This window comes from Myotis nattereri (genome assembly GCF_964212035.1).
Source record: "Myotis nattereri genome assembly, chromosome: 3".
Lineage (NCBI taxonomy): Eukaryota > Metazoa > Chordata > Mammalia > Chiroptera > Vespertilionidae > Myotis > Myotis nattereri.
Genome location: NC_138077.1, coordinates 1,356,939 through 1,381,287, shown reverse-complemented (window position 1 = coordinate 1,381,287; position 24,349 = coordinate 1,356,939). Strand labels below are relative to the sequence as shown.

General features: G+C 64.2%; 1 protein-coding gene across 1 annotated transcript in view; it reads left to right on the top strand.

Moving 5' to 3' along the window:
• The window catches only part of URB1 (URB1 ribosome biogenesis homolog), a gene marked incomplete at its 5' end in the record, with an annotated part of 41,459 nt that overhangs the window by 14,134 nt on the left and 2,976 nt on the right, over window positions 1–24,349 (top strand). The window contains 23 exons of the mRNA XM_081087921.1: window positions 395–507; window positions 2,035–2,154; window positions 2,840–2,956; window positions 3,333–3,468; window positions 4,021–4,191; window positions 5,105–5,286; window positions 6,617–6,841; window positions 7,398–7,577; window positions 7,883–8,738; window positions 9,056–9,257; window positions 9,774–9,960; window positions 12,044–12,102; window positions 13,251–13,444; window positions 14,234–14,344; window positions 14,423–14,486; window positions 15,099–15,270; window positions 16,338–16,440; window positions 19,687–19,847; window positions 20,993–21,104; window positions 21,746–21,852; window positions 22,194–22,337; window positions 22,708–22,817; window positions 23,516–23,701. Coding sequence (XP_080944047.1) covers window positions 395–507; window positions 2,035–2,154; window positions 2,840–2,956; window positions 3,333–3,468; window positions 4,021–4,191; window positions 5,105–5,286; window positions 6,617–6,841; window positions 7,398–7,577; window positions 7,883–8,738; window positions 9,056–9,257; window positions 9,774–9,960; window positions 12,044–12,102; window positions 13,251–13,444; window positions 14,234–14,344; window positions 14,423–14,486; window positions 15,099–15,270; window positions 16,338–16,440; window positions 19,687–19,847; window positions 20,993–21,104; window positions 21,746–21,852; window positions 22,194–22,337; window positions 22,708–22,817; window positions 23,516–23,701 — 4,012 coding nt within the window. The remainder of the gene's footprint in view (window positions 1–394; window positions 508–2,034; window positions 2,155–2,839; window positions 2,957–3,332; window positions 3,469–4,020; window positions 4,192–5,104; window positions 5,287–6,616; window positions 6,842–7,397; window positions 7,578–7,882; window positions 8,739–9,055; window positions 9,258–9,773; window positions 9,961–12,043; window positions 12,103–13,250; window positions 13,445–14,233; window positions 14,345–14,422; window positions 14,487–15,098; window positions 15,271–16,337; window positions 16,441–19,686; window positions 19,848–20,992; window positions 21,105–21,745; window positions 21,853–22,193; window positions 22,338–22,707; window positions 22,818–23,515; window positions 23,702–24,349) is intronic.

The window sequence follows — 24,349 nt, the reverse complement described above, 5'->3', positions numbered from 1 at the left end:
GGGGGAGTTTGGTAAAATCACTGTATCAGGAGCCGCATCCGGCCCGCGGGCCGTAGTTTCCCCACGGCTGCTCTAGAATGTGGCCGTCTGTCTGTAGTGGCTGTGTCCTTCCTGGGAACCAGGCCAGGGCCAAGGAGCAGTCTCGGTGGCCGGTGGCCACCGTCCGCTCACAGAATCCTTGCAGCCGGGGAGCAAGGCCTGTGCCCACGCCAGGGCTGCCTTAGCGAGAGGCCCCTGGGTGGGCGTCGTGGGGGCAGCACCTGTGGGAGGCGTCAGTGGGTCGGGACGGACCCGGTGTTCGCCCTTTCATCTGGACACGGCGCCCTCGTCTGGCCCTGGGCCGGGCAGCAGCCGCTGGGCACAGCCTCCGCGTGACGGGACTTCTCTCCGCCAGGTGTCATCTCGGAGCAGGGCCTGCGGGAGGAGGTGCCCCCCGTCCTGCAGCACCACCTCCTGCAGGTGGCCCTGGAGCTGCCCGCCTGCAAGTTCTCCTGGTTGAAGGCTCAGGTAGGAGCGGGCGCCGCCTCTGCCCGCGCACCTGCGGGTTCACTGGGCGTTCCAGCCGGTCAGGACCCGTTAGGCGGGCCCGGAGGGCGGCAGTCAGGTCCCGTCTGAGGGAGGTGTGGAGCCAGGAAGCCTGCACTTGCATAACTGAGAGCCTGGCCTGCTGGGCCCTGGCGCTTTGGCACTGTCTGTCCTGGCTGTCTTGCTGTGTGTTGTTTAAAACCTTTTGGAAAACAGCCCTGGGCAGTTTAGCTCAGTGGATAGAGTGTCGGCCTGCAGACTGAAGGGTCCCAGGTTCGATTCCGGCCAAGGGCACATGCCTGGGTTGCGGGCTCAGTCCCCAATGGCGGGCTTGATCTCCCTTCCTCTCTGCAATCAATAAAAAATACATTAAAAAAAAAACCTTTTGGGAAAGAAAATACGTGCCTCCTCTGTCCGCGCCCTGGAGGGACTTGAGGCAGAGAGGGGAGAGCCCCAGCGAGGGTGGGCGGGGGAGCGGGGCGCTGGCGCTCTCTGTGACCAGCGTGTCTTCTGGGGCTCCCTGGAGAGCACGATGGGGCGTCGTGAAGGGGACTCAAAGTGCAGCAGGTTGTGTGTATGGAAACACGGGCTCATCATTTCTGTCGAAAGGGGGAAACCAGGCAGTTAGCGTTGTCTGCGTGTTTCTCAGTAGTTCAGGTGATTTTTTTAAAAAAAATATATTTCTTTATCGATTTCAGAGAGGGAAAGAGAGAAACATCAATGATGAGGGAGAATCATCAATTGACTGCCTCCTGCTCACCCCCCACTGGGGATCCAGCCCGCAACCCGGGCATGTGCCCCTGGCTGGAATCGAACCTGGGACCCTTCAGTCCGCAGGCCGATGCTCTAGCCACTGAGCCAAACCAGCCAGGGCTCAGGTGACATTTTTATAAGACTCGAAACTTAAGATCTCGTGGGACCCATAGCATGGAAGCATGTGCTTACATCTTTACACGTGATATTTCCAGAAAGGGGTAGGATGCTGTGGCCATGGGGTCATTGTATTTCTCCCCTCGTCACCCCCCAAGTCCTCTCTCTGAGGTTACCCTGCATCCTGGTTGAGGTGTTCCGCTGGAGGACTTCCTACGTGCCAGGCTCCACGCGTGTGCTCTGTGACAGCTCGCTGGCCGCTCCACACGTGTGCTCTGTCACGGCTCGCTGGCTGCTGCACGTGTGTGCTCTGTCACGGCTCACTGGCCGCTGCATGCGTGTACTCTGTGACGGCTTGCTGGCTGCTCCACACGTGTGCTCTGTCACGGCTCACTGGCTGCTGCATGCGTGTACTCTGTGACGGCTTGCTGGCTGCTCCACACGTGTGCTCTGTGACGGCTCGCTGGCTGCTGCACGCGTGTGCTCTGTGACGGCTCGCTGGCTGCTGCACGTGTGTGCTCTGTGACGGCTCGCTGGCCATAACTTAGAGATGAGGCGCTGGGCACAGGGTCTCAGCCACAAGTGGAGGGTCCAGTCCTGGCTGGGGGGAGCCCGCTGACTCTGCTGTCCCGACCCCAGGAGGGCCCGGAGGCGGAGCTCCTCGGGGGCGAGCGGTCCGTGTTCTACCTGCTGATGAAGATGTTTGTGGCCAGTGCCCACTTGCAGCTCAAGTCGTCCACCAAGCGCCTCATCGTGAAGGTGAGCACGCCCGCGCCCGCGTCTGCTCCTGGCTCCAGGCGCTGAGCACAGTCCGCACAGTAGGTGCGTCGTCAGGCTTGCTGGATCGAGGGTCTCGACTCCTATCATTTAAGCCTGAAGGCGCTGTGGGCGTCCCAGGGGTGGCGTCTTAGACGTGCTGTGTCCCTGAGAGACGCGTGCTGTGGGGGCGTGTGAGCTCGCGTTGGCTCTGTGGTTTGGGTCCTGGTCCTGCTTCCTGGCAGCCTGGTCACTGGCTCGCCCCAGGTTCACATCAGACCGTCCTCGTGGACAGGGGGGTGGGCCTCGCCCGCCCAAGTCTCCAGGGCCCGCCCAGAGGGTGGGCGTGGCTGGCTCGGTGCCCAAGAGGCTCGGGCATCTGGCAGGCTGGGGGTGCGGTGTGCCTGGGACAGTGCGGGTCTGGGGCGAGGTCGCGCCTCCTGGAGTCGGGGTGTCCTGTGTGTTGGGAGGCGCTGAGGGGAGGCGAGCACAGCAGGACAGTCCTCGCTGCCGAGCACAGGTGCTCTTCCTGTCCCCTCCGTGCGGGGCAGAGAGAACAGCGTTTAGTGAGACTGCAGGGGAGTCTCGGGCCCTTGGGCTCCCTGGGGTCCACGTCCCATGGGGCCCGCCACCCGGCCAGCCCCACAGAGCCAGGCCCTGCTGACCTGCCGGCCGTCTGCTCGCGCAGATCCTGCGGGACACGGGCGTGTTCGAGCACACGTGGAGGGAGCTGGAGCTGTGGCTGGAGCACCTGCACGACCCCACGGAGCACCGACGGGAGGCCGTCCTCCGGTTCCTGGAACGAGTGAGCTGCCCGTGCCCAGAGCGTGCCGGGAGGGTCCCCCGAGGGGTCAGGCCCAGGCCCCCCGGCCTCCCGGCTCACCTGCTTCCTGCCGATACTCGGCCTGTAAGACAGGAGGAGACGATGCTGTTTGATGTCCTTTAAGGCCCTGCTTTTGCACAGGGCCGTGGTAGCTAAGTGATGGCAAAAGCGACGATAGACACACTGGAAGGAGATGTTTTTGAAAATTCTACAAAACGCTTTAAGAGCTTGGCAGGAAGCTCTCGTCCTCGCGGAGGCATGAGCACTGCAGCCGCTCCCATGTCCCCGGGGGGGTTGGGACACTTTCCTCGTTTCCTCTGTGACCTCTGGCTGCTCTCCTCTCGGCTCCCTGTGCCAGGTGCTGCTGACGTTGGTGGCGAACCCCTACGTGTACACCGACAAGGCCTCCGACTTCGTCCAGGAAGCCAGCACGCTGCAGGCCGCGGCCAAGCAGGACGCCGACGACGCCAGCATCCCCATCTCCCACATCGACGGTCAGTGCGCTCCCTGTACCTGCTTCTGGGCCCAGCTGCCCTGGCCTGTTAGACCCAGAACAGGAATCGCGTTCTGGGTTGCCGAGCGCAAACCTGGTCAAAGCCCAGCCCATGTGGACAGGACATCACCCCGTCCATTTACGTGGCGGAGACGTGTGTGGGGCTTGCTTCGTGCAGGGCCGATTTGAGCTCACAGGTCCTACTGCCCAACCTCATGACAGCCCGACGGGCTCAGTCCCACGGTGTGTTCTCGAGGCCGCTGTCAGCCTCGCGGCACTCGGGCGGGAGGGGAACTGGGTGCCGCCCACTCAGCTCTGGTGCGTCCAGGTGTGGCTTGTTCGCCTCAGTGTCCAGGGGACGCCTTCTGGCGGCTCACTGTCCCCTGAGCTGGGCGTGTCCTCATCTGCTTAGAATCAGACTATGTTAAGTCTTTCCCTCCCCTCCCCCACCCCCCCAGAAGTGGGGTGTTGACTCTCCTTTCACCCACCTTCTCCTGCTCCTCCCTCCCTGGCTCTCACCATGCGCGACCTCTCCCCCTCCCCCCCACCTCAGACGTGCTGGACATGGTGGACGTGCTGGTGGAGGGCAGCGAGGGCCTGGACGAGGAAATCGGATGCTCGCTGAGCGAAGACATGGCCCTGCTCACGTTCCCGTTCAGCCCCGTGGCCCCCGCCGCCCTGGAGGCCAGGAACAAGCTGCTGCTCGGGACAGAGCGCGAAGCAGGTGCCTGCGCGGGCGGCCGTGGGCGTCGGGCCGGCTGGGCTCCTGTGGGGGGAGGTGGGCTCCAGGGGCCTGAGGATAATCGCTGAAAACCCACCAAAGTGGGAGCTGCTGGCGGGTGGGGCTCAGTGGGTGGGGCTTGGCAGGCAGGGCTCAGTGGGCAGGGTAGGGGCTAGAGGCTGCCCGGCCGCTGGGGAGGGGCCGCTGGAGGATGAGTCTCACATCCCATGTGTGCACGCCTGCACAGACCCTGCTGTAACACCCATCTTTTCACTGCTTTTAAAAAAGACAACACGTAATTTTACTGATTTCTGAGAGGGAGAGAGAGATAACATCAGTGATGAGGTGATCATTGATTGGCTGCCTCCTGCACACCCCCCACTGGGCACACAACCCGGGCATGTGCCCTTGATCAGAATCCAGCCCAGGACCCTTTAGTTCGCAGGCCAGCTCTATCCACTAAGCCAACTGGCTAGGGCGTGTTTCTCGATTGCTTGATGCTAAAGCATGAGTTCTTCGTATTTGATGGGTGTCCAGGCAGCTTAGACCCCAGGAAGTGCGCCCAGATCACAGTGTCATGAGTGAGGCTCGCTCAGACGTGGCTGCAGCAACAAACAAGCCCCAGCGTGTCCCTCTGTTAGCGAGTAAAGGTCTCTTTCTGGACCTGGTGATGGGCCCGTGGCCGTCCCCCAGGGGGCGAGGGCAGCGTCCCCCAGAAGGTGGTGCCACGCCTCTCCCATGCCCGGGTGCCCCTCTGGCCTCGGGACCTGGAGCCTCGGGCCTGTGCCGGTGGCATCTGCCCCCAGCGTGGTCACGTGACCCTGGTGGATTTCCCTGCTCTGAACCCTGAGCGGGTGTGTGGATGGGTCACCAGAGGCTGGCCCTGAGCCCTGCCGCCCGCCTCCTTCCTCCGCAGGGGACAGCGTCGCGGCGTACCTGACGGCCGTGCTCACAGACCTCCTGCACAGCCAGCGGGACCCACTGGCGCTGTGCCTCCTGCTCCAGGCCTACGACCAGCTGGCGCCTCCGGGCCCACAGCTGTGCTGTTTCAGCAGCTACTACCGCCTCTGGATCCCGGAGCCCGCCCAGGAGGCCGCGGTGAGTGGGTGCCACGCCCCAGCGCTCCCGCAGGGACCAGCCTGTCCCGGGAGACGAGCGTGCTTCCCGCGGCCCAGCTGGGTCGCTGTGCGGGCGACATTTCCTCACCTCGCTTCCCGGCGTCAGAGGACACGCGGCTGGTGGGGAGCCATGCGCTCTGGCTGCTGGGTAACAGGGCAGCTGCTGGGTCGGCCTTGGGCGGGGTGCCCCCCCCCCCCCCCCCCCCCCCCAGCGAGCTGCACCCTTGCTGTGCCGTCCTCCAGCGTCCTCCATGGCCCTTAGCACCCAGGGCTTCTTGAGCTCAGTTGTCAGGCCCTCCCCGGCCCCCACGCTCGTCACCAGCGGCCCCGCCCCCACGCTCGTCACCAGCGGCCCCGCCCCCACACTCTTCACCAGCGGCCCGGGCCCACGGGACAGGCCGGGCTAGGCCTGCGTGGCGGTGAGGCCACTTCGGGCTGCACCCCCGCCGGTCTGACCCAGCAGGTCTGCGTGGGGCCTGCAGTGGCATTTCCAGCACGTTCCCTAGTGACTGCTGTCCAGAGCCCCACCTTGGACCCGCTGAGCTTCAGGGCATGTGCAGCCCTTTCCCTGCCGTGGTTTCCCTCCCCTGGGGGCGTGGTTTCCCTGTCAGGGAGTGGCTTCCCTGGGGGAGGGGGCGTGGCGGCTTCCCTGGCGGGGCTTGGTGTTTGGACGGTATAAATACAAGCCGCCATCTGGTAAAGAAGGCAGTTGGGCCCTGACCGGTGTGGCTCAGTGGATAGAGCATCGGCCTGCGGACTCAAGGGTCTCAGGTTCGATTCCGGTCAAGGGCATATGCCTTGGTTGCGGGCACATCCCCAGTGGGGCGTGTGCAGGAGGCAGCTGATCGATGCTTCTCTCTCATCAATGTTTCTCACTCTCTATCCCTTCCTCTCTGTAAGAAATCAATAAAATACATTAAAAAAAAAAGAAGGCAGCTGGGAGTGAGAGACTGAGTGACCCCAGAGCTGTGTTTGCAGCTGCTTTCTCTCCCCGATGAGCTCCTCTAACTGAGGCTCCTGGGGGGGCAGGGGCGGCTGTGGAAGGCTCCCTGCTCGAGGAGCCAGTGCCCTGCCTGCTGGGTGACTTCCTGTCCCAGAGACCAGCACAGTGGCTGCGGGGTGCAGGCTGTCTGTCCCGCGGCCCCTACGGCAGCCTGTGTCCTCAGGTGTGAGACACCTAACGTGCCGTGTGGTCACGTGTTTCCCAGTGGGCGTCCGGTTGCTGTGGGACGTCCCCTGGTTGGGGTGTCGCCTGGACCTGCCCCCCAGGCTGTGCACCTGCCTCTGGGGTGACTGTCCTCTTCCTCCAGCTTCCGCAGATGCCGCGCAGCCCTGCCCCCCAGGACCCCCGGGCCCCCTCCTTCGGGGCCCTGCTGCAGGCGGCCTTCCGCAGCGAGGACAAGGCCGCGCTGCTGGACGAGGCGGTGCAGGCGCGGCTGCGAGAGGCCATCCCACACCTGCCCATGCACCGTGTCCTGCTGTCCGTGAGGCACGTGCTGCTGTACTTGCGGACCAGCGTGGAGCGCTTCCGCCAGGTGAGCGCCTTCTCCGCAGGACACACGCCACCCGGCAGCCGCCCCCGAGGCCCCGGCAGCTAGTTCAGTGCCCTGTGCCCACAGCCTCTCCTCCTGGGACAGGCACCCGCGGGCTGGCACCCATTTTCTCCCGCGAGCCCCTCGCTGCAGACGGGGCCACGTGCTGCTGGGCCTGGTCGCTGGGCAGCTGCTGGCGGGACGGGGCCCTTCCCACCGCGGTGGCGCCAAGGCACGGCCAGCTCCCTCTTTTGTACGTGGTCGTGCGGTGGCTCAGCAGTGAGCTCTCTGTCCCTGACGTGGCTTACGGAGCCTCAGGGCAGGGGTGGAGCTGGGCCTGCTCACGTTTTGGTCAGAAGAGCCCTGTGCCTTGGTCAGGGTTCAGGAGGCCACGTCCTATCGGGAAACGACTCTGAGGTTAACAGCCTTTCTCAAGCAGTTGCCCCCCTGGCCTTGGTCCTTGTTGCTGGTGGCATCGTGCCCCTGGTCAGGGAGGGCCCGGCACTGCCTGGTGACGGGCAGCCCTGCCTGGCCTGAGGTTGCCTGGCTCTCCCCACAGCTGGGCAGGGGCGCGGGGCCCCCCCTCCTGCAGCTGCTCCTGGATCTGCTCCGGCGCCTGGTCCTGCACTGCGCGCAGCTGGACGCCCAGAACCGGGAGAAGTGCGAGGCCGCGCGGGCCGAGGCCGACCTCTTCCTGGATGCGGAGTCTGCGGCCTCGCTGGAGCTGGCTGGCGACACGGTACCATGGCTCTGCTTGGCCATCCTCGCTGAGTGGGGGTGGGGGGGTGGTTTGCTGCAGTGAATTCGGGCTAACTCTTGGGACCTGCAGGCTGAGGGGCGCTGCCCAGGCCACGGTCCAGCCCTCAGGCTCGTGCTGGGCAGAGATGCGTGACAGTGGGGTCCAGCTTTGCCCGGGCCCAGGGTGGGGTGCTGGGCTCCCCTGAGAGGGGCTTCCATCCTACTCAACATGGTGAAGACTGGCACAGCAGCTGCCGGCCCCCCACTGGCCCCAGTCCCCTGAGAGTGGCCGTTTGTGTCTTCCAGACGCTGCAGGAGGTGCTGGTGGCCGCACTCCGCCACCCCACGCTGGAGGGCTGGTTCCTGGCCCTGGAGCGGCAGGCCCTGCCCCCGCACGCACTCAGCCCCGTCCTGGCGAAGCTCCTGGGCACCCACCTCAGTGCGGGGGTCCTGCCGCTGCTGACGGCAAGCGCCCCGATCCTCCGCAGCTGCGGGCGGCTGGGCCTCCTGGCCAGCTACTCGGAGGCCGTCGCCCAGAGCGTGCTGAGGGAGCTGCGGGACCGGAAGGCGGGCCCGGCCACCGCGCCACCCAAGGCCCTCCCGCCGCTCGAGGCCCTGCAGGCGCTGCACGCGTACATGGAGGGCGCCCAGCTCCGGGAGGTCACCCTGGCCCTGCTGAGCCTGCCCGAGGCCCACCTGGTGGCCCAGCGGCCTGCGACGTCGGCCGGGAAGGAGCGGGGCCTGAGCGCTCTCGGCCAGACCCTGGTCCAGCTGTTGACCGGCAGCCCCCAGGGCCAGCTGCCGAGTGGCGAGCTCCTCTGGGCCGCGGAGTACGTGAGAGGCCTGGGGGCTCTGCTGCCCACGCTGGCCGTGGACGAGCTGGACGCCGTGTTCCTGCACTCCCTGCAGAGGGAGCCCGAGCTGGCCGCCGTGGTCGGGGTTGGCCTGCTGGACTACTGCCTGGCGCGGCGCACGCCTGCGGCCCTGGGCATCGCCGCGCTGCTGGTGCAGCGGAGCTGGCCCCACCTGCTGCGGTTCGAGCTGTGGTGCCTGCAGCCAGGCGCGGGGCCCCGCCTGCAGGAGGGCCTGGAGGACGTCCTGCCCCTGGTGCACAGCTACCTCCAGCGCCGGACCCAGGGACGCCCCACGCGCCCAGCAGCAGGTACGGGAGGGCGGCGGGTCCCCCTGTGAGCTCCGGACTCCGTGAGCTGGGGTGGTCAGCTCCCTTCTCCAGGCCTGACCAGCTCTGAGAGGGAGAAAGACGAGAAATGCTCACTCAGCAGCCCCCCCCTTGACCTTACGGCTGGAGGAGTCACCCCTACACAGCTCCCCTCAACCTTGAGCTACCACGTGGAGCAGGGCCACCGAGGAGGACCCGTGTCAGGCCACCCGTGGGACCTCGGCCCTCACGAGATTCCGTGAGCTCGTCCACGCGGCTCCACACACCCTCCCATGTGACCACCTCCCTGTGTCCGCCAGTGCCCTCCGCTGTCGTCCTGATCCTGAGGAAGGCCCTGTGGAGGCGGCTGCAGACCCGGCTCCTCGGTGCTGGCGGGCCCTCGGAGGCTGGGCTGCATCCAGAGGTCCTGGCCCAGCTGGTCCCGTTCGCGAGAGCCAAGGACCTGAGTGTCCTCAAGGACCGTCTGCCCAGCTCGCTCCAGACTCCAGACGGTCACAAGAGGTGCGAAGGCTGGGGGCCTGGTGGCTGCTCCCTGGGCTGTACCCGCTGGTGAGCCCCGCAGTGCTGTTGCGCCGTCACCGTTCCGGGGGAAGCCCTTTCCTGACGAACTTCCAGCCATCCTGCTGGCGGGCTCCCTCCCCCCCGCCCGGATAGGGGCAATGTCTGCTGTGTTATTACAACACGGGGCGGGGGCACCAGAGGCTGGAAGCCAAGGACAGCCCACCCCCACCCCCGCAAGGAAGAAGGATCCGGTGGAAATGTCGTCGGGAGGTTAGACAACCTGACCTGATGGCATCGGGACAGGTGCCCTTTCTCTGGCTGCTCTGTGGTCCCCCAGCCGTGAGAGCGCTGGTCCATCCTCGATATCAGACGAGGGCAGGAGGCGGCTGTGGTCCCTGTGCTTGGGTAGCACAGGGAGCGGCGCTCGGGGCGTGCGGCCCATTGTCACGTCGGGTTGTCCTTAAAGCTGGGGTGTAGGCCACCGCCTCTGACCCTGAGACCTGTCTTCTGCTGCAGCTGGATCGTGGCCGACTCCGTCTCGGCCGCCCTGGAGGGGGCGGAAGCAGAGCTGCGCGCCTGGAGAGAGAAGCTGCTGGAGTGCTGCGTGAAGTGGCTGGTCGGGTCCTTCGGTGGCCGGGAGCGAGGCCAGGACGGAGCCCAGGGCCAGGAGGAGCAGATGCTGCAGCGGTTCCGCCGGCTGCTGGTAGGTGCGCCGCCTTTCCTGAGGTCCGGGTGGTCGTCCAGGGACAGGACGATCGGCCAGGCACAGCACACTCTACCGGGGCCTGAGCGGGGCCGGTGAGGGCGAGGGGCCCTGTCTGATAGGCCGCGGGGCAGGTGGACTTCAGTAGGCACGTTGCTGCATCTTCTGAGACTGGCTTTTCCTTCTTGCTTCGTCTGTCAGTGAGTTCTATGGACCTTGGAAGATGAGACCAACCTTGGGTTCTGGGGCTGTGGGGCGTTACTTCCTCCTCCCGCTTTAATTTTTAGATGTTGTTGGATTTGATGTGCTGGTGTTTTATTAAGAACTTTTGCATCTGTGTGCATGAGGGTAGTTTTAATTTTAACTTCATGCAATGTCCTTGTTTGGATTTAGGATCAGGTGGCACTGCCCGCAGCGTGGGCTGAGAAGAGTCTCGATGGGTGTAAAATCCTAGGTTTTCCGTTTTTCTAAGCATTTTAAGGGTGTTGCTTTCCTGTCCTTGGAGTGCGTTGTTTCTGATGAGACAGTTGTCGTTCTTGTTTTAGTTCCTTGTAAAGTACATCCTTTTCTCTGGCTGCTTTTAGGGTGTTTTCTTTACAGCAGTCATAGCACCTGGAGTATGAGGTGCCTTAGTTACTTTTCTTCCAGTTTCCTGTGCTTTGAGTTCAAGGAGCTTGTTGTCTCTGTGAGTTTGGAGTTTCTATAAAATTTGGAAACATTCAGCTATTTTGGGCCATTATATCCTCCTATTGGAGTGTGGGTTTTTTAATGTTACGTTTTTACGTGGAGATGATTAGCGCTCTGAAAGCTGACATAGGAGTCACTCCTCAGGGCACAGTGAACATCCCTTTAAAGTCATAGACGCTGACGTGTGTGTGTGTGTGTAGACATGGAGGTTGGGTGAGTGGTCGCACGCTCGGAGGCCAGAGACCGAGCAGTCTGTCTGCGTCCAGGGCCTGGGCCCTCACAGCCTGCATTCCAGCCTGGACCCGTGTGTGATGGGCTGTGGGTGTCAGGCTGGCTCCCAGGCCCCCGATGGCAGAACCAGGGACGAGGAGGAGCGGGTGGGGCTGCTGCCACCCCCACCGTGGGCATCCCTGCGCGGCCATCGCCCGCCCAGCAGGCTGGCTTGGTGCCTGAGTGACAGGCTCTGCTCTCAGGGATTTGAGTCCTCAAGGCCTGCTTCCTCCCCCGCTTTCCTGTTTCTCTCTCTTCCTTGCTAATAGGCCTTTTTATTTCCCAGCGCAGTTTTAGACTCACAGTAAAACTGAGTGAAAAGTGCAGAGGTCCCCATATACCCTCCGCCCCCCAGCACACACTGCCTCCCCACCAACACCCACGCCAGCCCTTTTCTTGTCACTGGGATACATTTTCTTTATTTGGAATTCATTGTGGAGAGAGACAGACAGGCGTCGGTTTGTTGTCCGGCTCGTGTGTGTGCTCGTGGGCTGGCTCTCGTGTGCCCTGGCGGGGACCCAGCGCGCAGCCTTGGCGGGTTGGGGCGGTGCTCTAACCACCAGCGCTCCCCGCGGGGCCGGGAGTGTATTCTCAGGTCGGAGATGTAAGCTCTAAGGTGCACAGTTCGTGTTGACAGATACACGTCCCTGGTGCCCACACTCCTGCCACGATTCCCGTCCTCCCAGAAAGTCCCGATGTCCTAGCCGGTCCCTCCCGGCAGAGCAGCCGCTCCTCTGACGTCACGGGAGAGCATGCGGGAAATTTTCTCCACGTTGGTGGCTGGGACCCGCCCTGGCCCTGCGGGTGGAGGCGTGGTCCTCCCGGGTGGATGTTGTCACGTGTGTAAGCAGCCGGGGTGGGGGCCTTGTGCAGTGTATCCAGTGCTGGCTGGAGCGACAGAGGGACAGCAGCCGCTCCGGGGCGTTCCCTTTGCTCCTGGGTGAGCCTGGGGTGCGGGACAGGGTCCCTCCTCGTGTGAAACAGCCTTACAAACCCCGTGCGATGAGGAGCATGTTGTGTGGCCTGTTTAGGTGACTGTGTCCCGCATTTAGGGAGCAGCTCGAGTTTAAGTTCCATGTCTGGTTTCCCCGGGATGTTTCCCGTCTGTTCCTCGCTGTCTTCACAGAGCTCAGCTGATGAAGTGGGTCCTGGGGATTGGCAGCAGTTTGTGAAGACGGGACTCAAGTAAGTCGATGGCTTTTCTCTCCTTTCCCCCATCACCCGCGGGCATCAGGGAAGGGATGGAGAGAGGAGCGTCGATGTGGGAGGGAAACGTCAGTCGGTTGCTTTCCTGACGGGCAGTCAGACCTCTGGCCCTTCGGCGCTTGTGACGATGCTCCGACCGCTGAGCCGCACTGGCGGGTGGTTTGTGTCCTGGGGCGAATGCCTGGTGACGCAGGGCAGCTGCTAGTCCCGTCTCAGGGACACGGTGTGTAGCGCGAGGTGGCAGGCCGCCCGCGGCGCAGTGTGCTGTGAGGAGGGCGAGAGGCAGCCTCTGGACCGGGAAGTGCTGTTAGAGCAGAAGCATGGAGACCGCTGGCCGCGGCCTGTGCTTGTCCCGCTGTCCTCCTCCCGCCCTTGCCCGCCGTGTCCCGCTGAGGTGGAGTCTGCTGTGGCCACGCGTGTGTTCATACCGGGCACGTCACTGTGTCCCTGAACAACAGTGCCCGTGTGGGTCCCTCCTGTTACCTCGATGTCCCCGTTACCCGTGTGGACCCGGGGCCTCGCAGTCACTCACGGCTCCTGCTGCGGGGCCTCGCGTCTCGGCTGCACCAGTTACTGTTCGAGGTGGACAGCGTCTCCCGCCCTCCCCGCCGTGGCTGCTGCCTCGGTGCCCACGCGCCAGCTTCCCCGGGGAGGGGCGCACCGGCGGCCGACGGCACCGCTGCAGCCTGGGCCCAGGGCTGGGCCGACTGAGCGGGGTGGGGAGCTCCTCTTCCCTGCACCCCACGTCCTCGCTGACGTGATCGAGCAGACTCTGATCCTGGCGCCCGGCGCCCAGAGCCGTGCCATGGGCTGTGGCCCTCGCTCCCTGGCTGCTCCCCTTGACACAGACGCTTTCCCACGAGCAGAGAGCGAGTGGCGGGTCACAGGCTGGAGGCCGCAAGCGCCAGCACGCGGTGGCGGCGTCTGTCCGCCTGTGGTGGATGTTTCTAGAACGCCCACTGCATGTCACGTGGCTTAGCGTTCACCTGTGACCGGAACTTTCTGTCCTAGAGCAGGAGGCCCTCGGGGTTGGGAGAGGCGTCATCGAAGGCCCAGAGACGTGTTTTCTGTTTCCTGGGAAGCGAAGTTCCCTTAGGAAGCAGTTCCCCTTCTATGCTACCTCCCAGGTTTCGGTATCAGGACCCCGCGTTTCTGAGGGTGCTCCACGCCGCCGTGCAGCTCCTGTACCGGCCCGACAGCCCCGTGCGCGCGAGCCTGGTCCCGCTCCCCGTGGTCCACATGATGCTGGCCCAGCACTCCCTGTTCCTGCCCACCCTGCTGGCGTCCGCGGAGGAGGGAGCCCCCGACGGCCAGGTGAAAGGTGAGGAGACCCCTCCCCCATCCGAGGCAGAGCCCTGACTCACCTGCCGCTGGGCTCTGCCGGAGGGGAGGGCGCTTGTCCGTCAGATCCAGGCCACGCGAGGTGTCCCCTGCGGAGGCCAGGCCGCGGGGCAGGTCCTCCCCGGCCCAGAGCCGCTCCCGCCCACAGAGTTGGTTCCTGGCCTTGGGGCCGTGCCGTGGGCACGGGAGGTCAGACCTGGGGTGGGGAGTCGCCCGGGAGGAATTGTTCGGCTGCATGGAACATCTCAGTGGGAGGATGGGAACCTTGGCGAGGGCCGGGCTCAGCGCCGTCCGTCCGGGTCCGTGTGTTTAGCGCCCGAGAGCCAGCTTGGCGTGGGCTGTGGACACGCAGGGAGATGCCTGAGGGCCCTGCCCTCCTGAAGCCACACAGTTGACACCCCCAAACCATTGGAAGTCACTGAGGTCGCACACGGCACAGTGAAGAGAGCCTCCCCGAGTCAGTGGGCAGGAGGCGAGCAGGCGGCGCCCTCGGCTCAGGCGGGGGAGGAGCGTGCGGGCCGGTGACGGTCGTGGGGAGGGCGGGCGGTGGGGTCTTTGGTGGCTGAGGTTGGGGAGGGGCCGTGGGCTGAGTTCAGTCAGCCTGTCAGAGCTGGGGAGCGAGGACGGCGCTGCACCCCCAGCCCAGGCTCGCTCGGAGGAGGGCTCACGCTCTCGGTCTCCCTGGCCCGCGCACACACACACACGTGCACACACACACACACGTGCACACGCACACACACGCTGCTGCTCACGCTGCTGTTTCTCCCAGAGGCGCTGGTGGACCTGCTGGCGGGGCTCGTGCAGCTGTGCCCGTCCGTCTGCGAGAGTAGCCACTTCGCCGTGCTCCTGGGGGCCTACGGCGCCTCGCTCAGCGTCCTGGGTGAGGAGGATGGGGGGAGGGGGTGGGGGTGGGGGCCAAGGATTCGCCTCTCTAACTTGACCTTCAACTGCCCTCCAGACCAGAAGATCTTACTCCTCCTCCGGGCGTACGAACACAACAGCCTCAGCCTCGTCAGCTTCAGGTGGGCGCTGGCTGAGGGGCGAGTGGCAGGCCGGAGGGCGCCACCTGAGACGGGGCTCAGTGGGCCCAGCAGCCCCAGATCTCCTCCGTTCCTTTCTGGTTCTCCGGAGGGGGTGGGTGTGGCCGCCTGCTGGCTGAGCTGTGGGATCCGGGGAGTGAGTACAGGGGAAGAGCTCAGAGCAGTGCCTGGCGCATCGCCAGCTCCAGTGAGGTGTCCTCTGTCATCATCGCGACACCGTCCCACCCTCCTCACGTCAGCATCACCCTCACCCCCCGTCTCCCCAAGTTATGATGGGGATGGAGTGATAGGACCCGTGTCCTGTACTCAGAACGGCCAGCTGCTCTGCAAAGCTGCTGCGATGGTCCTTCCATCATCAGTTCTGCTCCCACGGGTCCCCTGACCCCGTGCTCTCCTCCCCCCGCCCAGGGTGCTCCTCAGGTCCCCTGACCCCGGGCTCTCCTCCCCCCGCCCAGGGTGCTCCTCGGGTCCCTGACCCCGTGCTCTCCTCCCCCCGCCCAGGGTGCTCCTCGGGTCCCCTGACCCCGGGCTCTCCTCCCCCCGCCCAGGGTGCTCCTCGGGTCCCTGACCCCGTGCTCTCCTCCCCCCGCCCAGGGTGCTGCTGTGGGGCCCGGCGGCCGTGGAGCACCACAAGACAAGCCGCAGCCTGGGCAAGTCGCTGTGGCAGCAGCCGAGCGCCGGGGACATCCTCCGCCTGCTGGACCACGACCAGATGATGAAGACCATCCTCCACTTCCCCCAGACCCGGAGGCTGCTGCCCCCTGAGGTGCGGGAGCCGGGCAGAGCCACCAGGGAGCACACACAGGGACAGGGGGTGGAGGGCCCTCCGAGGGCTCCACTGTACCCTCAGCTGTAGAGGCCTGAAGTACAGGCTGTTTCCTGTTAACTTCTTACTGGGTCACTCATCAGCCACATACACAGGCCCCCTACAACCACCCGGGGCCCCGAATACCCACACAGGGCCCCCTATACCCACCCAGGACCCCCTATACCCACACAAGACCCCCTATACCCACCCAGGACCCCCTATAACCACCCAGGGCCCCGAATACCCACACAGGGCCCCCTATACCCACCCAGGACCCCCTATACCCACCCAGGGCCCCGAATACCCACCCGGGGCCCCCTATACCCACCCAGGGCCCCGAATACCCACCCGGCGCCCCTATACCCACCCAGGACCCCCTATACCCACCCAGGGCCCCCTATACCCACCCAGGACCACCTATACCCACCCAGGACCCCCTATACCCACCCAGGGCCCCGAATACCCACCCGGGGCCCACTATACCCACCCAGGGGCCCCTATACCCACCCAGGACCCCCTATACCCACCCAGGGCCCCGAATACCCACCCAGGACCCCCTATACCCACCCAGGGCCCCGAATACCCACCCGGGGCCCCCTATATCCACCCAGGGCCCCGAATACCCACCCAGGGCCCCGAATACCCACCCGAGGCCCCCTATATCCACCCAGGGCCCCGAATACCCACCCGGCGCCCCCTATACCCACCCAGGACCCCCTATAGGCACCCAGGACCCCCTATACCCACCCAGGGCCCCCTATACCCACCCAGGACCTCCTATACCCACCCGGAGCCCCAAATACCTACCCGGGGCCCCATATATCTACCACAGTTACCAGCACTTGTTTTGTTTATAACTTGTCCCCAAAGATCATATTTCAGATACAAGCATTAGTTGTTACAGAATCATTTCAATGCTTTCGGATGTTCCAGGCAGCTTGGACTCTTGATGGTGGGTGAGCGCCCCCTGGTGTTACACATAAGAGTGGGGCCAAGACACACACCTCTGTTTCGGGCTCTCACAGGACACACAGGACCCGATATTCAAGGACGGAAGCCCCGGTGACCTCGATGGCCTGTATGACCCCTGCTTTCTGCTCCACCTCTTCAGTGAGCTGACCAGGCCAGGTAACCGCAGCTGGGGTGCCCGCGGGGCCCAGGGGCTGGGGTGGGCGTGCCCACGGGGCCCAGGGGCTGGGGTGGGGGTGCCCGCGGAACCCAGGGGCTGGGGTGGGGGTGCCCGCGGGACCCAGGGGCTGGGGTGGGGGTGCCCGCGGGACCCAGGGGCTGGGGTGGGGGTGCCCGCGGGGCCCAGGGGCTGGGGTGGGGGTGCCTGCGGGACCCAGGGGATGGGGTGGGGGTGCTCGTGGGGCCCAGGGTCTGGGTTGGGGGTGCCCGCGGGGCCCAGGGTCAGGTTTCTCACCACAGCAGTCCCCGTGCAGCTTATTAGGAAGCTCTCCACTGCCTTCTCACCTTTCATGCCAGTGAGTTTCAGCAAAGTGATAGCTAATGTTTCAGATACACAGGAACTTTTAAAAGTATATGTATTTTTTGTTTCAGAAAGGAAGGGAGAGGGAGAGAGAGAGAAACGTTAATGAGAGAGAATCACTGATTGGCTGCCTCCTGCACGCCCCTAGTGGGGATTGAGCCCACAACCCGGGCCTGTGCCCTGACCAGGAATTGAGCCGTGACCTCCTGGTTCATAGCTGGACGCTCAACCACTGGTCCACGCTGACTGGGCTACAGTGATTTGAAAAACAAAAAGCATAGCTCTAGCTGGGTTTTCTCAGTGGTTAGAGCATCAGCCTGTGGGCTGAAAACTCCAGGTTCGATTCTGGCCAAGGGCACAGGCCCGGGTTGTGGGCTCGTTCCCCAGTGGGGGGCGTGCAGAGGCAGCTGATGAATGATTCTCTCTCATCATTGATGTTTTTCTCTCCTCCCTTTCTCTCTGAAACCAATCAATGTGTGTGTGTGTGTGTGTGTGTGTGTGTGTGTGTGTGTATATATATATTTTTTTAACACATGATTTTATTATGTCTCTCTATCCTGGACGTTTATCCTGATTCTCGGTGACAGGGCGTTTTCTGAAGTCTCCCCAGGTAGCCATCAGCTACCCACAGGTCTTACCCTTGGGAAGGAGGGAGCCGCGGAGCTTGGTTCTGGCTGTACGTGTGTGTTTGGAATTGCATTTCGTGTCCAGTGGCCTGAGGGTGGGGTCTCGGTGGCTGGGTGCAGAGACAGGAAGGAAAGGGTCCTGTCTGCTCACTGGCCCGGCCAGCAGGTGCCGGCCGCGGGTCCCCAGGCTCCTCCCCGCCGAGTACGTGCAGGTGCGTCAGCGACCGAGACTCGCTGTTTGCCCTGATTCTCCCTTTTCCAACTTGAAATTGCCTCCTTGTGACGGGTGGCTGCTCCCCCTGCACTGCCCACAGAGTTCCCCCAGCACCGCAGCCCCGCTCCACCGCGGTGTCCTGCAGCTGTCCGCTCTCCGTCGGCCTCGTTGGCCTGGTGGCAGCGGCGGGCTGAGAGGCACGCCTGCCCCCCCACCCTCACCCCCACCCACCCCCGTGCGTGGCCGGGAAGATGCTGCTGCCACAGCCTGGCCGCCGGCTCAGTCTGCTTCTCTTCCGACTGAACACGTGTCCCACAGTCTGAGACCAGGCGACCCGTGAGTCACAGCCAGTCAGCCTGTTGCTCTGTCTCAGTAGAGCTTTTAGGAAACAGGCAGAGGCTTGGGAGATGCTTGATAGAAACAGTAAAACCAGGACATGTTTTTCTCAGAATCCTGAACGTTGCCTTTTCTGGGCAGGGGACAGGGCCGAGGCCTTTGGGAGAGGTGACCAGCGAGGGGTCTCTCGGTGGGAATCTGCACATACAGCCCTGTAGGCTCCGCTGCCTGACGGGGGCAGGGGCGGGGGGGGCTGGGGGGGCGGGGGGGGGGACTGCAGAGCGTCTGCGGAAGGTTTGCAGCAGCTTAAAGTGCCAGCCCCACGCAGCCACTCACGCTGGAGGGAGACTTGTCACAACACGGAGGTGGACAGACAGGAAGAGAAATATAAACACTTTTTAAAAGGAAACAGGCTTATTAAGCGTTGCTGTGGCTGTCTGTCGTCCAGAACAAAAGGTGGGAGCATGATGCTGTGAAGAAACGTCTGTTGGGAGGAAGCAGGGGTCGGGGAGGGAGGCACGGCAGGGAGCGCGAAGCTGGACAGACAGACGCCCGCCCAGCACCGTGGCCAGGCCGGCGAGGCTCGCGTGGCCGAGTGGAGTCCTGGCCTTTTCCTCACGTGAAGAACGTGCCGCTCCTTCGGCGGTCGCCGTGGTGAAGAAGGCCGCGTACAAACAAGTGTTCACTGAAACGAGGCGCGTGGACGCCCACAGGCCGCGTGTGTGTGGCCAGCGTCTGGGTGGACCCACTGCTGGACCTGGGGCGGGACGTGCTTTCAGCCCCCGAGCTTCTGGGCGTCCCTCCCAGCAGAGCCAGCCCCGGCGCACAGGTGCCTGCACCCCCCGCGGCGAGCCTGCCACCAGGCCGCCCCCAGGAGACAGCGGCGTGAGGAGAGGTCTTCCCGCCGCACCTCGCGAAAGCCACAAGGCGGGGCTGCCTATTGGGCCCGGAGCACCGGGACCTGAGGACCTGAGGACCGGGACCAGGCCCTGGAGCAGCGCCGTCCCTGCTGCGCAGCGGCCTGTGGACTCGCAGCCCAGGGCCCTTCTGGTCACCAGGCCCCGGCTCCAGAGCGACAGGGAAGAGCACAGCACCGCCTTCCTCACGACGCATGGGGACCCGCTGTCTCGGGAAGGTCATGACCACTGAAGTGCCTGCCAGCTGGTAGGCAGTGAGCGAGCATCAATCCCAGAGGGACCCCACCCGCCGTGCTAGCCGACAGGGCACACGTGCGCCTGCACCTCTCCCCCGGGCGCTGTGTTTACTCCCGTCGATGCCGCGCAGGCTCTGGGGCTGCTTCCCTCCGTCGGGAAGAGGCCGGGTTCACCGTGACCTCCTGGAGCCCAGGGGTCTGAGTGCCCTCCCGCCCTCACTTCTCACCTGCCCCGCGGCGCTGGAGTGGTTCCTGTGGGCAGAGGCGATGGGTTCGGCGTGTTTATCTGATCTTACCACCTCTGCCTCTTCACTGGAATGTATATGTCACTTCCATTTAATGTGATTGTTGATACAATTGTGTTTTCCTTGGCTTTTGGCTACAGTGTGTGTGTGTGTGTGTTGCTTTAGGGTTTATGCTACTAATCAATTTATGGCAGTTTCTAGCACACGCACCTGATGTTGGTGGGCTGCAAAGGACATTTAATTCGCGCGTCACACAGCATCGTGGAGTCGTGTGCATGCGTGTGTAACTCATGCTGTTTCACTTCCCATAGAGCTTGTGGTGGATTGCCGAAAGTTTGTGGATTCAAACGCTCTGGGCCTGACCGCCGCGGCCCTCAGCAGCTATGACCCCCAGATGCGAGCCGCCGCCTACTCCGTGCTGGCGGCCTACTACACGCACGTGGAGGGGGCCCGGTTCCGAGAGCAGCCCCAGGTGAGTGGGCCAAGGCTGCAGGCCGAGTTGCCGGGAGACCTCTGTCCCTCCTGCGGGGCGTGCGGGCAGCTGGACGGGTCGCCCCTTACGCACACCCTCATGTCATCTGCCGGGGTCCAACCCCAGCGGGTCCAGGGGTCTCCAAAGGTGTGGACGGAGTCGGCGAAGAAGGAATGACAAGGAGGCAGCGTTCAGTTGATCAGCAGCCTAGCCAGGATCTCTAGCCAGGTTCTGGTCAGGATCTCCAGAGAGGTTCTGCTTTGGATCTCCAGCCAGGTTCTGTGTCCATGGTCTCTTGCTAGGTTCTCCAGCCAGGTTCTCCAGGTTCTCCAGCCAGGTTCAGTCACCAGGTTCTAGTCAGGTTCTCTTGCCAATTTCTGTAGTCAGGTTCAGTCCAGGATCTTTTGCCATGTTCTCTCGCTAGGTTCTGTCTCTAGGTTCTGAGGCCAGTTTCTGTCCAGGATCTTTTGCTATGTTCTCTCCAGCGAAGTTCTTCTGTCTCTAGAGAACGTTCTGTGTAGGTTCTGTGCCTAGGTTCTGTCTCTCTCTCTTGTTACATCTGTATTTATACCAGCTGATTCCAGTCCTATCAATCTCTATTCCAAAGGTTAGGGCGTTTCTTATCTCCATTCCAGGGAGTAAAGATTATGTAGCTTAAGCATGATTGTTCGTAGTTAAAGTGATTAATTACCCGCCTGGCACTTAGTTAAGAGGTTTTATTCCCTCCCTAACTTCAGGGGAAAATCCCTACCTGGGGAAACAACCTTTCTCAGAGACCTTGGTTAAAACACATAGTGCCAAGAAGGTGAGCAAACATATTAAGAACAGTATGCCATATATGCCAGGTCCCTTGAAACAGCAAGGATGGACCGGCTCCCAGCAGTCGTCGACGGGCAAAGCAGCTGGGTTTCCTCTGGCTCTTCCTTTGGTTTAAACTCGGTGTTTAAGGCGGCTGTTGTCCAGCCACGGTGCCCAGGGCAGGGCAGGAGCAGGTTGGATCGTCAGGCCTGGAGCCAGGGCTCTCCCTGCCCTCGGCCACGTGCCACCCTGGGACGCGGGGAGCAGGCGCCCACAGGGCTGTGCTTGAGGCTGCGCAGGGCCAGGCTGGCCCCGGGTCCGAACATGCTCTCTCCTCCTGCTTCCAGGTGCTCTACCTGCTGGATGTCGTGCGGAATGGGATCCGCACTCGGAACATGAGGCTCACCTTCACCTTGGCGCTCTTCGTGGCCAAAGCAGCCCTGCAGATTCTGAAGCCAGGTACCAGGGGTGAGGGTGAGGGTGAGGCGGGCTCGGAACGTGGAGGCTGAGCAGGGTCCGCCACGAGGGAGGGAGGACGGCCAGGGCATCCCCCGGGGCCTCAGGACGACAGGAGAGCTGGTGGCTGCGAGGAGGCGCTGTAGGGCCCCTGTGGGACCAAACCCAGGAAGACTGAGTGAGAGGCCGGTGCAGGGTGCCCAGGTCAGACCTGCGGTCACGGGGTCGCTGCGGGCGGAGTCTGACCCGAGGGTGGGAAGCGTCAGGGGAGGAGGTGTCTGCCCACGTCACCTGCTGCCCTGGGGACCAGTGGCCCTGGGCGTCTGGCCCCTTTACTGGGAGCCGGTGGTGGGTGCTGGCCCTGCACGGTCTGTGGGACCTGGTCCACTCTGCCCAGGCCGGTTGGCATTTCTGCAGGAACGATGACAGGGCCGGGTGGGGGGTGAGGTCTCTGCAGTGGTTTCTGAGCCCCAAGAAGCTTGTGTGCAGTGTAGACCCAGCGTCTGCACTCCGTGCACGAGATTCAGTAGCCGGGATGCGAGGGCAGCGCCCGCAGGCGGGGTTCGTATCTGCCCACGCCCGTGCGCCCGCTGCAGCAGGCGGGTGCCCGCGGGCCTGTGTAAGCGCCCCTCTGCCCTGTCCAGAGGAGCACATGTACCTGAAGATCAACAAGTTCCTGCTGTCGCACGAGGACCTGAACATGAGCAAGGTCCCCGGCTTCTTCCAGTTCTTCTACAGCTCGGACTTCCAGGTGAGGCCCGCGGCTCTGCACGGCTTCCCAGCGGTGACCACGACGCGCACGGCTGTGCCGTGTTAGCAGGTCGGGCCGGCGCTCGGTCACGCGGGCCTGCGTGGGGGAGTGGGCGGCGTCCATGGCTCATCTCTGGCAGCCTCAGTCTGCGCTTGGTGGTGCTCCCGTCACTGTCTCTTCCTGTGTCGTGGGGTCAGGGTCACGCGCATTCGTAGGGCCCCTGCCCTGTCCTCCGCGTGGAAGGTGGTGGGAGGGCTTCGGTCGGGAGCGGGGGCCGGCTGCCCGGTGCCCACGTGAAGGGAGGCGCGGCCGCGGCTGACGGGCGATTGTCCCGGCCGCAGCACAGCACGGAGCGCGCGTGGCTGTTCGGGCTTCTGCGGCAGGGCCTGCGCGACAAGCACTGCTACCAGCTGTACGCCCGGCGCGGCGTCTTCCACGTGGTGCTCTCCTTCTTCAGCAGCCCGCTGTGCGACCCCGCGGCCCAGGTGGGTGCCGCCCGCCGCGCATCTGCCCCCAGGTCCCAGCGCCCACCCCCGTCCGTGTGCCCTGGAGGGCCGAGGCTCTTTCTCTGGTTTTACCTGGAAGGAAGCCGTAACTCCTCACCCCGATGGGCATGGCCTCGCCCTGACTCTCAGGAGGGTGGCAGCGGGTGTGGCTGCGTGGTCGGGGGGGGGGGGGTGTGTGTGCAGGTCGACACTCAAGCTGATCAGTGATCCTGAGCCTCGAGCTGCTGGGAGTTAGAAACAAGTCACCCGCAAGCGAGGAGGTGCTCAGACTGCGGCCTGGAGCCCCGGTTCCGCGTGGCCCCGGAAGCTGCGGGCCGTCAGCACGGGCTGGCTTCATCCTGGGTTTCAGGGTTGGGTTCTGGAGATCCTGCAGAACGCCGCCCGCGATGCCAGGGCCGCCTACGAGCTCCTGCGGGACTACAGCCTCCTGACCTGGGTCCTGCACGCGCTGGAGGGCAGGTGAGCCCCGTGTGGGCGGCTTCTGGGAGGCCTCTGTCCTTGTCTTGCGGACGGTGGCCGCTCTGCATCCTCATGTGGAAGAGGGAGCGAGCTCTGGAGTCTCTCCTGTCACAGGGCACTAATCCCGCTACGGGCCCCACCCGCCTGACCTCATCTGAGCCCCTGTCCAGCCACAGCCACGTGGGGTTAGGGCTTCCACAGGAACGGGGGGAGGGGCGCAGTCAGTCCAGAGCCGATCTCATTCCTCACCGTCTCCTCGTTGGAGGATGGCATCCCGTCCCAGACTGCACTTCTGCGAAGGGCTTCCCAGGCTCACCTTGCTCTCATAGACTAGCCAGGGCGGCCAGGCCCTGGTGCGTTCTCAGGAGCATTTTGTTATCTCTGAAGGAGTGCGTCTCGGCACCGGCTGGCAGACACTGTCTGGGGCGGCCGCTTGGCTGCTGGGTGTTGGGAAGGGAGTTCTCATGAAGCCAGCAGCGGCCGCGCTGTGTGAAGTTGGGGTGTGGCAGGCGCTGCTCCTACTTGGACCCTGTACCCGTGTGGGCTGCGGGGGCTAAGCCAGTGGGACGGTGGGGCTGGGACGCCTGCTGGGCCGCCCCCCTCCCGGTGGGACTGCTACCGCCTCGTCCTCCGCCCCAGGGTCCGCCCCCTCGCAGGCGCCGGTGGGAGGGGCTGTGACTGAGCGGCTGTTCGTCCAGGTTCCTGGAGACGCAGCTGCTGTCCAGCATCATCGACCTGCTGCACACCCTGTGGGTGACCAACCTGGGGGGCAGGGGGGCGGAGGCGGGCAGCCCGCCCGGAACCCAGGAGCCCCCGAAGCTGCTGGCCCTGCACCTGGTCAACGAGTTCCTGTACGTCCTGCTGGCGCTGGCGAAGCACCTGAGGTACGCCCGCCGCCCGCCGCCCCCCTCCCTGGGGCCACGGCCGCCCCTCTCACTGTCCGCGGCCACCGCGCCCTCAGCGGTCGGCCTGGTGAGCCGGGCAGAGCTGCTGCCGTGCGGGTGATGCCAGGAAGCCCTGTGGTCGCTGTTTCCCATGTCAGCCTCGTGGGCCTGGGAACTAACGCCTGCTGGGCAGGTCCCTGGGCAGGAGCCCGTCCACCCTGACATCTGAGTCCAGCGTCGGGGGGTTGTTTTGAAGAAAGAATGTGTCTCCGTGACCTCGACCTAAGAAAGTGCCGGTCGTCCCCGACCTGCCTCCGCCGCCCGCCTGCCCAGGCTCCTTGTCCCTGCCCCTCCTTGGGAGTGTCAGCATTTCACACACGCACTCACACACTCACACACTCACACACACACGCGTGCACACACTCACACACCCGGGCCTGGGAGAACTCCGTCCTCGGGTTCTGGGCGGGACATCGCTCTGCACACGCGCCCTGAGCTGGGACAGGTGCGCTGGTTGGACCCAGAGGTCGGCCGCAAGGCGGCTGTGGCCTCAGCACCGAGACCTGCTGGTCACGGGCAGGCCTCCGTGTGTGTCTGAACCACGTGAGGCAGTGCAGGCCGCACGCCTTTGCCTGGGCCGGGGGGCAC